The sequence below is a fragment of the Branchiostoma belcheri genome, unplaced genomic scaffold, assembly GCF_001625305.1.
Source record: "Branchiostoma belcheri isolate BF01 breed outbred unplaced genomic scaffold, Haploidv18h27 scaffold171, whole genome shotgun sequence".
Classification (NCBI taxonomy): domain Eukaryota; kingdom Metazoa; phylum Chordata; class Leptocardii; order Amphioxiformes; family Branchiostomatidae; genus Branchiostoma; species Branchiostoma belcheri.
Window position 1 is genome coordinate 531,557 of NW_017803169.1, and position 13,912 is coordinate 545,468.

The 13,912-nt window shown below is 38.0% G+C and overlaps 1 protein-coding gene across 1 annotated transcript; it reads left to right on the forward strand.

The window, feature by feature from the left end:
- Positions 1–5,610: 5,610 nt before the first annotated feature.
- On the forward strand, positions 5,611–13,912 carry LOC109466911 (hepatocyte growth factor receptor-like; the record flags this gene model as incomplete). The annotated part of the gene is made up of 12 exons (XM_019764778.1): positions 5,611–5,721; positions 6,198–6,443; positions 6,863–6,952; positions 7,533–7,595; positions 8,007–8,310; positions 9,345–9,482; positions 9,900–9,983; positions 10,572–10,756; positions 11,398–11,507; positions 12,177–12,339; positions 12,835–12,971; positions 13,730–13,912. Coding segments are annotated over 12 exons (1,803 nt in total), but the record flags the coding sequence as incomplete, so codon positions are not given.

The following is a 13,912-nucleotide window of genomic DNA, read 5'->3' on the forward strand; positions in this document are numbered from 1 at the left end:
CGATCAGAGTCGATTGCCAATATGGTAAATTCGGTATACGCAAATGATGAAAAACCATGATTAAAAATAAATTAAATTTAAAAAATTGACAGATTGCTGGGCACCAAATGAGTGACAAAGCAAATGATAATGGATCTTTTTTGAGTTTTCGAGCACTTGGTAGTAATTGGAAAAACTTTCAATGCTGAGTATTTAAATATCAATAATGATTATCGAGGAATCATTTCAAATTCTTTTGCTGAAAGATCCGTTGTGTTTTGACTCTCAGTTTTCGTTCTGTTGAATCCCCTAACCCCAATAACTATATCTGCAAACATCCAGAGATATGTAAGAAGAAAATCCCAAGAAAAATTTAAAACAATAATATAATAAAAATAATCTCAGACACTGCTTTTACTTTCTTATGTTACATTAGACTTTTTGAGAAAAAAAATCAAGTTCCTATAAGATTATAATTGTATGCATACATTTTGTAAACGTGGAAAACAGGGACCAGTAAATTATTAATAGTGTACCTATTAGTAATTACTTTGTGGTTTACAGGGACTTGTTCAAACTAGCATGACACAAAGGAGGACACAAAGCCTTACATTGCACTACATCATGTATATTCAAATACGTAATCTTTAATTATTACCCCCCCCCCCAAAAAAAAGTTCATTTCTTTTGATTCAAGTTGATTTGATTTCTAAATTCTCAACATAATTTTTTTTAAGTGCTGTTTGGCAGCTTAAGATTTGAGGAACGGTAACTAATTTTAACTTTAACTAAAGTTTAGGGAAAGATCCTAACAATCTGTAATATGTAACAATGATATAACGTTATTTATTCAAGTTTAGAAATATTACTTAATGTAATAAGAAGGTTGTTTAAAACTTGCGGCTGCGAGCCAGTGCTGTAGTCGAAACTCCAAGCTTTTTTGAAAAAAAAAATCATAGACATCTCTTAAAGCTCAAATTTAAAGATAAGTTCTTAAACTAAATTCAAATAGTAACTTTAGTGTGTTCAGGCTAAGGTTGTTGTTTGAGGTCTTATAATTCTCGTAAAGATGAACTTAAGATTTTGTATAATCCTCTCATTGCTTATAATGTAACAATCATATACTGTTTCTGATGTTAGAGTTAATAATCCACACAGGTTTATCAGAATGATTGCTTCGTCCTAAATGACAATCTAGTAGCAGAGCAAAGTATTGACAAGTGTAAAAATATCATTTTAATAATGATTATATTTCTTAAAAATGATTGTGGATCTACATCAATTATATTCGCTGTATTTCTTTTTCTATTTTTTTTTGCTAGTATTGTAACCATTTTATATGATGAGAGAAAGTTTTGGAGACACATGTAAGAGGGTCTTTTTCTTAGTAATAATAATGTACATATGTGCTGCCTATCGACATCAACGTTGTCGTGTTGTCAGACATAGGAGAAACAAATATAAAAAGCCACCAAGTCATTTTAGTGAAAGACAAGATGAAAAGAAGAAATTGTAAAAGTCAGTAGGAAAGCACATCCTTTGTTGTTCTAGTATTTCTCTGTTTACTTCAAAATCGTACATGTCGTTTTTAACCGTCACAAGTTGTCATTTTGATGCTTAAATTGGAAAAAACATTTCAATTAGTATCATTGTAGCGTGTGTTTCCTCTTTTACTGTTTAAGCTAAATAATTGATGTCAAGTTAGCGCTATACCTGTTTAGACTAACTTTTTGGTGTCATTTTTATCACACATATTATATGTTTAAGAAGGAACTAGAACGCCGCCACCATCCCACACCGAGCTCTTTCGCTAAATGATGGGAAGTTACGTGGTCTCTGCGACGCTTTGGGGATTCAAAGTTCTTCAAACAGAATAATAAAGTATGGCAATATCTTAATTTTTCAGTTGAAGAGATTCATTTGTCACGTATAGATACAGTTTTCACTAGGAATTCACTAGGAAACTTAATTTTTCAGGTTTTACAATTTTGTACATGATATTTGTGCTAGGAGAATTTTGTAGTAAAAGATGGTCCGATAGTAACGCCCCTGATAGACAAGGTGTCAACAAGTTATCTTGTTTTTCACATGATTCTCGGGACAACCGCTGCAATCATCTTGAGCTTTAATGAGGTATGGCGTATGCTGAACTCTCATGCCGCCCAAAAATTGGCGTAGAGGATAATAAATGTTTTTTTTATTGTCCAAACAGTACCCGTGCAGTCGCAGCCTTTATACGGCTGAATTGATGCAGGGTATCTCATAATAATAAATACAAATCCCAACAATAACAACAATCAAATAATACATATGATGCACATATTTGTTCCACAATTTTCTTATGCAGGGTATCACATAATAATCAATACAAATCCCAACAATTACAGCAATCAAATGATACATATGATACACATATTTGTTCCACAATTTTTTTGAAAGACGAATCAAAGTCAATCTACCAATTTTCGTGATTGGTTTCAAACTATTGAAAAATGACCGAAAAAATCATGAAGGCATTTTAACTCATCGTTATGAATAACATGACAAAGTGGTGGTGAATGGAACAGTCCAGATTACGTCATGTGAAGGTTATCGATTAATCGATAAATTGGTGGACAGGTAGGTGGAGACTTCACCCCTCCGTTACGCACCCGACCAAGACCGTAAAATCTGCTGTAACTCTGTCGAGACTAAAGACGCGAAGCTTTCGTGAGAAGGGTATAAGTCAAGCAAGATGTCCTTGTGGGGACGTGAATGGGTAAGCCCTTTTAGTTACCTTGTGTTGTGTTGTGTTGTGTTGTATTGTGCTGTGTTGTATTGTAGAATTCCAATACAGCGATTTATCTTATATTGGTAACCAGTTGTGGTCAAGTAACACAAAGAAACTTGAGTTAATTGGTGGGAATTGTAGTATAACATATACCGGGCCAGATACTATACGGATATTTTAATTGATGTCCTTCCTGAATATGAACATTTCCAGCAAAAATCAGTGCGATAATTTAATAACAATTTTTGGTGTAAGCGACCCAGCGTAGACGTTTGTGGACTTCGAACGTCGGTTGTCGATGCTTGACTGAATGTTTGCCTGGCACCACAGCTCTCCTGATAAACTGAACTGTTCAAATAACAAATATTGACGAAGACGTCTGAATACCTGGATCGATAATGAATAAAGGTTTTGGACAGTCACTTCCAAAAGTCTGTTGCGTAGTTTAAACGATGTAAAAATTCCGTTGTTTCCTCTTCTTTGTGGCTGACGATCTCAATCATATGCACGTTAATATCAATAAAAGCTTAATGAAAATCAAACTTCAGCATGAGTTGGTAAATTACATTATGAAGAAGTTAAACTGTTCTCCAAATCAAAGTTTGACTCACCGGAATTTTCGACTGAATCATGCACTCAGTCTTCCTCACACGGTGGTAAAATCTGGGCTGAAAGGTTCCCACATTTCATAGAACCCGAACTCTGTTCGATCGTGTTTGATCTGGGCAATTCGAATCGAACCCGCGTTCTATTTCGGGGTCACCTGCGGTCATTTGCAATAAAGCGGCAAAACAAGCCCTTCTGCCTGAGTGCCTCGCAACAGATAAAAAAAACAACACTTTTCTATAGAGACAAACAGTTTCCAGGACAGTACATGTCTGCTATCATTTTTTTGTGGACATGTAACATGTAGCGAAGCTACTGTCGTATCCTTGGGTGACCTTGAATACTGTAATGATGCCTTTATGAATAACACAATGCACACTTTTGGGATATATGACATGTCTGCAAAACTCGTTCAAACCTGGAAGCATGGAGAGTCAAACATACCCAATTTACGGATCAAAATGACTGTCACGGTTGTCCCGAAAATCGTGCTTTAGGGATTTTTGAAAAATGCTCTCGATTTTGAATTATGGGTAATTGAGTGCGAAAAAAGACAAAAATTCAATTTTTTCACCTATTTGTCGACAAAAACTACACTTAAAGTCAGAAATTTAAAAAATCCCTAAAGCAGATATTTTTCATCTTATTCCTAGTCGTCGAAAAATATAAAATAATCTTGCGTAATATGTGTAGCCAGGTTTGCTCGGTGATTGGCTAAAATATAGCGGTCCGAAATTCCGTGAATTTTCGACTTTTTCAACAAAATCCGAAAAAATAATCCATTTAGCGCAAAAAATCACCAATTAATGTATGCAAAGACGATAATTTTATTTTATTTAACCCTCAACAGAACACCTTCCCGGACTGATTAATCTGTACACCTGGGGTCCGCGCGGACCCCAGAGCAGTTTTTTGCTTATTTTTAGAAATTAGCAACATGCTACCAGCTCAATTGTTTTGAAAACTGATGTGGGAACCTCTGTGTCCACATTACATACAAAAATCATACATTTTGAACTTTTTCTATTTTTTGGTGAAGAAAAGAAGACAAGAAGAAATACCCGATTTTAAACCCATTTCAGACTGAAGGGGCTTTTGAGGCCCAACTTTGATCTCAGATAGCGGCTAAACGGCTTGCGCTAGAAGTATCAAATTTGGAGACCTTTCCTAAAATGTCTCTGGAAAAAAGTTCATATTAGTTTAATACTAGTAAGTTGATGTTTTTGTGTTGCCATGGCAACGGGTTTCTAGCAGGCATTTTTTTTTTGAAAACAGAAGTAATTTTGGTTTAAACATAAAAATTTTCTGAGTTTTATATTAAATTACACTTCTTTTCCAACATTAATTACATCTTACATAATTAAATATAAGTTAAATCATTTAATATGCATAGAATATGCTAATTTGATGACGTCAGTGGTCAAAATCCAATATGGCGGACTATATTATTAGCTCTGACGTCATATGACGTCATAATGACACCAAAGTTATTAAAATTTAATTCTATTACTACACCATTCTCTGAAAACTTGGTAGACATACGATGAGTGCATAAAAACATATAAAAACGGAAATAAGGTAATGTATAAGAACGCCAGTGTATCCATTATGATCGAAAGCCGGCTGGGGTCCGCGCGGACCCCAAAAGAAAATCAGATATAATTTTTTTATAAATGGTAGAAACGGAGTTTTCTGCACTGTATTGAGAGACAACTTTGTGGGTAACAATTACCTAAAATTTCAGAAAAAAATCTTTAGAAACAAAAAAGATATTACAGAATATATAGTGCTGGGGTCCGCGCGGACCCCAGGTGTACTGTTTAGGGTTAAATTGTAAAGAAATGACCAGAAATGTGACTTTTATATCATCCTGAAGTTACATAATGCAGTTCTATCAGAATTTTGTTAATACATGTTGATAATTTAACATCCGTGTCCATAATATCACCAGGGTCCATTATTTTGCCACCTTGAGAAATAGTGTGCTTTAAGATATTTTTACTGCAACATACTTTTGGTATGCACTCCTGCACACCTCAAATGTACATACCTAGGGTATGTTGCAGTAAAAATATCTTTTCTCAAGGTGGCAATATTATGGACCCTGGTGATATTATGGACACAGATGTTACCACTTTGAATCCTTTCTTCACATGTATATGTGTGTAACTATATGTGAACAGCAGTCTTATTGACAGAAAAAAAACTTTCTGTTTCTATTTCTGTTTGAAAGATGAACATGAAATGTTTCTCTTTACAGTGGAGGTACTGAACTCAATGTGACAGGTGTGAACCTACACAGTGTGGCTCAGCCTATGATGAACATCAGTTTTCTACAGGGCAATGAAGTGATCTCATTCCGCAAGGTAGGCACAGAATAAGAAACTCAAAATACTTTATCCAGTAATGGTTTTAATTATGAATCATTATGTATATACACATTTAAGCATTAGAACAGTACGCTATGTTTGAAGTACTAAAAATTAATACATGATATTGCAGATTTATACACAAAGGGATATAATATTATACTGTAATTCACTTTACGTTCGAGGCAGCAAAAATTCACGTTCTGAGAAATTACATGAATTTACATGTTTGCGGAACTTTATGCTCACTGTGGCGGCAGGTGTAGAAAAAAGAAAGTCGGCAAATTATTTGTTCACAGTAATGATAAGTTCGCAGTACAGAAGTGACCGCGAAAACTGTGAAGTTCAACACAAAAGTACTGTGAAAATATTGTGAATTACAGTAATACATATGGTCCATATCGTTGAATGTAGGGTTGACATTAACTTTTGCATAAAATGTTTCAGAAATATGACATAATTTTTCCTTTCAGGCTTGCATCCATTCCGAGTCATCCAGGTCCACTCAGATGATCTGTCAATCACCCAAAATCACTGGCAGGCTCCTCCCACTTTCAGCTCCACAGCCAATCACAGTGCAGCTCTCTCTGGTGTTAGATGGAGTGGTTGATGAGCCGTCTCCAGACCTGAGACATTTTACCTACTACCCAGACCCTGAGTTCTTCAGTTTTGACCTCAGTAAGAGGTATCCAAAATCTGGAAGAACATTGATGCTCAAGGTATGTACATGTAACTGTGAGAAAAAGTGAACCTCTCATATATCTTTAAAAGCAGAAAAAGAGGATATTTTAGGAGATGAATGTTTTGTTTGATAGTTACAGTTACTGTACCAGATATCTAATATATTATCCCCATTAGAGCTTCAAGGAAAAGTATTGTCATTGGAATTATAATGGTCATTTAAAAGCAAAAAAAGGATGTGCAGTCGTTCAGATATTTTAGGCAATGAATGTTGACAGTTGTTTTAGTTGTACAGTACCAGATATCTAACATATTATCCCCATTAAAGCTTCAAGGAAAAGTATTGTCATTGCAATTAGATAATAAGAAAGCACAAACTGTCTTCAGTTTAACTAGAGGAGGATTTTATAGAAAGTATAACCAATCTCAAGTTTATACTTCCTCTCTATTTTTGAAGGGTGACCACCTTGACAGTGTACATGGTATCAAAGACTTCACAGTGCTGGTGGGACAACACAGTTGCAGAATAACATTGCTGAACTCACAGGTAGACTGATATGTCTTTGTCTTTATAGTCTAGTCAAGCTTTTAAACAGTTCAATTAAGGCATGTTGTTCTGGTGTATAGCCAGTCACATACTAGAAGTCAGCTGCTAGTGGTAAGGACTTGGCACTCTGACCACCAAGGCCTGGGTTCGATTCCCAGTGTGGAAACTGCTGAAACAACTAGGGGTAAGTAGAAACATGAAATCTCTGGCTCCAGGGAATTTAACCTAGGCCGCCAGCTCAAGAACCCAACGCCTAACCACTAGGCCAAAAGGTCCAGACCTGTCAGACGAGTCAGTTGCATCATTTGCAGGGTTCTCTTTCTACTTGATGTGTGTTTCTGACTGTGCTCTAGATTTGAGGACGAATCTTCAAATGAAAAGGGGGAGTAGTGTACCAGTGAAGTTTCAAGTGCTACCAACTGACTGGTCCAGATCTTTTGGCCTAACGGTTAGGGTTCGATTCCCGGGAGCCGGGGATTTCGTGTTTCTACTTGCTCCTAGTTGTTTCAGCATGGCAGTTTTTTCTGTTTAACATTCTAACATTGATGTATATGATTTTATTTTTTGTCATGTGTTTCAGGAACTACATTGTCGTTTGCCAGATGACCAGAAATTTGGCAACTTTACAGATGCTGTAGTGATGGTAATGGTCAATTTGATTGGATTTGATATTATTAATAATTGTACTTTTCAAACATATGTTAAAACTGGTGTACCTTATATTATATTACAACACTAGACAGTGATCTCTTACTTGAATGATTTATTATTTTGTTTATTTATCTATCTAGTTGTTTATTGTTGTACTAAGTTTTAGTGCTAATTTTTTTATTTATTATCCGTAACCCCCTAATTCTCTTGACCTTGTTGAAAAGCGGCAAGTCGACCGAACAAGCTTTTGACTAAATAGAGGTTTTGACTTAAATCAATAATTACAATGTATATCAATGACAGACATATTTTCAACTACATGTATAGTGATAATTACATGTTGGTCTTTTTTTTATCTGTCCAAAATTTGTTTTAAAAAATGTATTTTTTTTTTATATTATAGGTCAAAGTTGGAAACCTACATTTTACTATGGGTGAGTTGAAACTACAGTTTGCCCACCGCAGTGTCAAGAAGGTCCCTGATGCCATTATCATCTTTGTCTGTGCTGCCATTGGTCTGTCCATCCTGGTACTCGTGGCCCTATTGGTTGCCTGGAAGCGGCGCCGTGGTAACCCCATCATCAGGAGAACCAATAGGGACAGCCGGTGGAATGTCCCTGATGAACAGATAGCCATGGTGGACATGAGCAGTCCTGAGTCACAACCAGACCCTATCAGTGTGGCCAGGCAGATGTCCATAGACAACAGTACGTGTGCCAACTTTGATTTGTTTTGTCTTAACTCTCAATCAGATTTTGTTAATTTTGTTTGTCATTTATGCCATGTTGCCATCTATTCTTTAACTTTTGTTCCTATTTGGACACTTTCCTACAAATACCATTGGAAGGGCCTCACCTGTATTTGTTCTGCCTTCCAGGGACTGCTCAGACACTGAAATTGTGTGCAATATTGACTGTAAAGTCAGTTACAGTTTAGTAATTGCTTTTTCAGCACCAAGGACAGAGCCATGTTACAGTTTGCAAACTGAAATCAAATCTGAATAAAGAGACTCTTTTTACATAACCATGTCTATTATTCAGCCGACATTTTGTTGACTGTCTGTCACCTTCCTCAGGGCAATTCTGACTGGTTCACATTGCACATTTCACATTGTTGCGGCTATTGCTATAGATGCGTTCCCAAATGTAAAATATTTACATGACTACACAGTCACACAGAACTTCAACAAAGCATATCCTGCAAATGGTTATTAATAGATATTGATGCATATATAATACAACACGGGGTATTCCGTATCGCCTGAGGTACCAGCCTGACCGGGCATCGGATTGCCTGAAGGCCGGAGGGAGATCCGATCCGCGGGAGGGCTGGGACCGAGGGTCATGCGGAATACACCATGTTGTACAATGTATTAATTTATTTATGTCATACTTACCCAAGAAAACACGCCTTTCAATGCGAAATGAGCTAAAATTTGGTGTCCCTTAATCCAAAAAATGCAACAACATCAATTCCAATGTCCAAATTTTGTATTCGAATTTCGAAATCGGTGCACGCGGTTAGGCTGAAACGCGTTTGAATTGTTCTATGGAACATTTGGAACGCCCGGGCCTTACGCGTAAAGAACCCCCCGGGCCGTACTGCTAGTTATCACACGGGCTGGAACATCCGTATCGAACGTAATTGCGGCCCAGGTAGGACATACAGTAATTTACATAAGTCCTGGTTCTGTTTCCACCACTCATGAGCAACCTGACACCTCTCATCTCTGTCACCCCAGACTACCAGGCCCTCCCGTCTGTGTATGAGAACGACACCCTGGACAGACTGAGGGTGGACGATCCTGACCTGGCTGTATCTGTGGAGGAAGCACTGATCCCCAGACAGAAGCTCCACCTACATAACATCATTGGCAAAGGTACTGCAGCTGCTGAGATTTTTTTTAAATGAGTGCAAGGTAAAAGACAAGGAGATTCACATATTGCATACAAAATGGAACAACTGACTTTGAGATTCTTTATATACATGTACATGTATATACTGCAATACAGAATACTGTAAATCACTATAATTTTGTACGTTGTACTTTTCGCAGTCACAAAGTGATCATGACCGTGAACAAATAATTCGCTGACTTTCTTCCTGCTGCTCCTGCTGGCACCGTGAACATCTACTAGTAGTTCCGTGAACATGGACTCCAGTTTTCTCAGACCGAGAATTTTGCTATCGTGAATATAAAGTGATTTACAATACATGATATACTAGTAACTAAAAATAGTGCTGTAGTTGATAATACCAGTATGACGCTTTTTTTTTAAATCATCTCTCAATGCAGGTTTCTTTGGAAGTGTTTTCTATGGAACATACCAACATCCAGGAGAGAAGGAGCCAGTCAGAGTCGCTGTCAAGACTCTCAACAGTAGGTATACACAATATGGTTGACAATGTTTGGTTGTGTTGCTCTCATCAGTAATGAATTTTTTTTCTTTTACTGCCATTAACTGACAAACGTTTTGTAAGTAGAAATAGAACTGTTGCAATCTCTCTATTGAATAAATCTTTGAGTCTTGCAATCTCTGTCTACTCTTTTGCAATAATCATTAAAGGCATCCAGTGCAATTTCAGAGTGGCAGAGCAAGAAATATTCTGGATGAGAAAATCTGTCTGATATTGACATTTGCTGTCATTTCTTAGCACATTTTTGTCATCATTTCATACTTGAAGCATTTGAAATTGCCCCAAAACAAGCTACATGAGGCATCTCATTTATTTTTGCCAGCACCCATAAATCACAGCCTGACAGAAATCAGTATGCTATGGGATAGGATGGATTCAGCTTACAGTACTAGTGTACTACCATAAAAGAATGACCAGAAAATGACTCTGAAAATCCCGTTTTGTCACCCTGAAATTGCACTGGATGTTGTGACTATCATCTTAGTTTATTTGTTGTCTATAAGGATCTGTAATTGTTACCTGATATATCATACTGTATTTTTTCTTCCAGGAAGCAACTGTGACATGAGTGACATAGAGAACTTCCTACGAGAAGGCATCATGATGAAGGATTTTAACCACAAGCATGTCCTCCACCTGGTGGGGGTGAGTCTGCCCACTACAGGTGCTCCTCTGGTCATCCTGCCCTACATGAAACTAGGGGACCTGCACAGCTTCATCAGGAACCCTCAACAGGTAGGAAACAACTGTCACAACTCCTCAGCTAAGACTCTCTAGGTGTACATAAATATACATGATGATTGTCCCTTGGATAGGATTAAAATGGAGGTCCAGTGTTTTGGCAGAGCTACACCTCACGCACATTCACAAACCCACACCCACTACATGTGCATCTTTCAAAAAATTAATGACATGCCCCGGTGTGCAATGGTCCAAACATTAGTACCTGGTAGTTGGTTATACACTTCAAATCACCCGGATGGAGGCTTGGCAAACCCCTGTCTCATAATGCCAATTATATCATAGTAGCCACAAAGTGATTCACATCATTATCCCTATATATGCAAGCCGACTAGCAAAGCAATATTATTGCACAAGCTACTAGAAAAATCATCATGCTGCTAGAAAAAGCAGATGCTTTACCTCAGCAAGCTGAGGATGACTGACAACGATGATTGTAACATTATCATACATATTTTGTCATTGAATAAAATATATAAATGATCATCTGAATGTGAAAGAGTGTACTGTGCTTGGCAGGTCTGTTATTTCTTCTTTTTCTTCCTCCTCAGGTAATACGCATCTGCCGAAAAATCATCAATAATCATATTTTGCTTCCATTGCATTTATGTTCCAATTGTTTCCCATGTTTCCAGTTGCTGACAGTGCAGGACATCCTAGGATTTGCACTGCAGGTGGGGGAGGGGATGGCATATCTGTCCAGCCTGAAGTTTGTACACAGAGACCTGGCTGCAAGGAACTGCATGTGAGTAGGCTTTACTTCATGATATCATACCTTGTACACATATAAGGGGTAATAAATGTCAGTAGTTTACAGTAGTTGAACTGTGTTTTCTGAAGTTTACAGTAGCATTTCAGCAATTGCCAGTAATAACATATCAGTAATGTCATGACAGTGACAGTCAGTAAGACATCAGTCAGAATAATTATCAGTACTTGTCAATTACTGTTACATTACGGTCATGACAGTTAAACTGCCTTACTGTATTGTGACTGTCAGTAACTAATCAGTCACTGACAGTCACCTATCAGTACCAGGTGGTTTGCTATGGGAATTTCTAATTTGTTTTGATTTGATTTATTGAAATTGCAACAGTGCAGTACCCGCGGAACAGTGACAGCCGTTGCTGGTGTTGTGTCCCACACATAGAAACGAATACTGGACAGACAATATTCATTTTTACTTGAGTCTAGTGGGGAAAGTCGTGTAAAGTGCCTTTTCCAAGGGCACAAGATCGGTGGCATGTCAGAACTCGAACCCGGGACTTCTTGATTCCGAGTCGCGCACGCTGCTGTTGCGCCACACGACCCCACTAATGAATCTAAAATTCTTTGCTTGGTCGATGGATTCTATTCTGTCACTTGGATCATTGCCTATAAATTTTGCTCACAATATCTTTAATTGTTCCTCCAGGGTTAGTGAAGACTTGGTAGTGAAGGTGGCAGATTTTGGCCTGTCTCGAGACCTGTATGAGAAGGACTACTACACCTGTGGGGACAAGAAGGCCAGGCTGCCTGTCAAGTGGATGGCTCTGGAGAGTTTGTTAGATGCTACCTACACCACCAAGAGTGATGTGGTTAGTGTTTAGAATCTTGTCTATGTAGATGATTAATCGTGTTGGTGGAAAACAATGTCCAGTCCGATTTAGGGGTTATTGTTTAGAATTTTTTCTATCTCGATGATGAACCGGGTTGATACAATGTCCAGTTTGTTCAGCGGAAAACGAAGTTAAACCAGTTTTGGGGTCGAAATAGTCTGGCCGTTTGATCAGACTGGACATTGTTTTCCACCTACCCATGATCAATTGCAGTATGTGAGGTAAGATTTCTCCTGTGCGTGTTATTTATATCTTATTTTTAAAGGTCATTCATCCCTGGGGCAGTACTCATTTTCACCTAGCTGAGTGAAGTGAGGAAAGTTGTGCAAAGTGCCTTTCCCAAGGACACAAGATCAGTGGCATGGCAAGGTTCGAACCCGGGACCTGTGGGTTCTGAGACGAACACTCTACCATTATGCCACATGACCCTGCTACAATTGTTGTGCAATACCTAAAGTTCTTCTTTTTTTTCAGTGGTCCTTTGGGGTGCTAATGTGGGAGCTGGCCATGAGGGGAGTGAAACCATACCCAGATGTGGACAACTTTGACCTGGCCATGTACCTTCAGCGGGGACGCAGACTGAAGCAACCAAAGTACTGCCCAGATCACATGTAAGTAGTCAAGAAATATGGAATGTCTTCAATTTATGGTATGGTCTAGCCTTCAAAACTAACACTTTCCATGGGGCTCCAAGGGTTCAGTTAAGAAATTTTTCTTAGTTTTGTGTGGCCTTTCTACTTGAAGGCATAGTAGAGAGGTCTTGCAAAGAAACTACTGCTACTACTACTACTACTACTACTACTACATGTACTACTACTACTACTACTACTACTACTACTACTACTACTACTACTATCCAGGTTTTGATTATACTACTGCGGAGTCCCTGACATGGGTTGGAAGCAGTCGGCTAGTTTGTATCTAAAGAAAGTATTGAACAGACTACATAGCATAATGTAATCCTTAGTTGAGCAGTACTGTACATGGGTAATTTTAGATCATCTAAAAGGTCTTGTAATTCTGGAAGCTGTCTTAAAATCTGAGTGAATTTTCATTTAAAGCTTTGGTTAAACATCCTTGTATGAGGGGTTGCTCGGATATTGCTGGTTTGGTAGCCCTTACTATACATGTATATTTGTAGTACTGTAAATCACAATTTTTTCACAGTACTTTTACATTCATGTTTTTCACAGTCAATTCTGTACCACCAACTTACTGTTAGCAAATAATTTGCCAACTTTCTTTTTGCTGAACCTACTGCCACCACAAACGATGTCCATTTTTTTTCAGACAGTGAACTTTTGCTGCCATGAACATGAAGTGATTTTCACCTTTACCAATAGTTCCTGTTACTATTTTCCACCCACAGCTATACCATCATGCAGCAGTGCTGGCAGGAGGACCCTGACCTCCGACCGACCTTCGATGACCTTGTGTTCCGACTGAGTGAGTCGTTAACACCAGCCTGCCCCCCTCCCGAGGCGGAACACCCTGTGCAAGACTTTGAAGAGTGCTACACTGATGTCTTAACAAGAGCATAATAAGACTGACA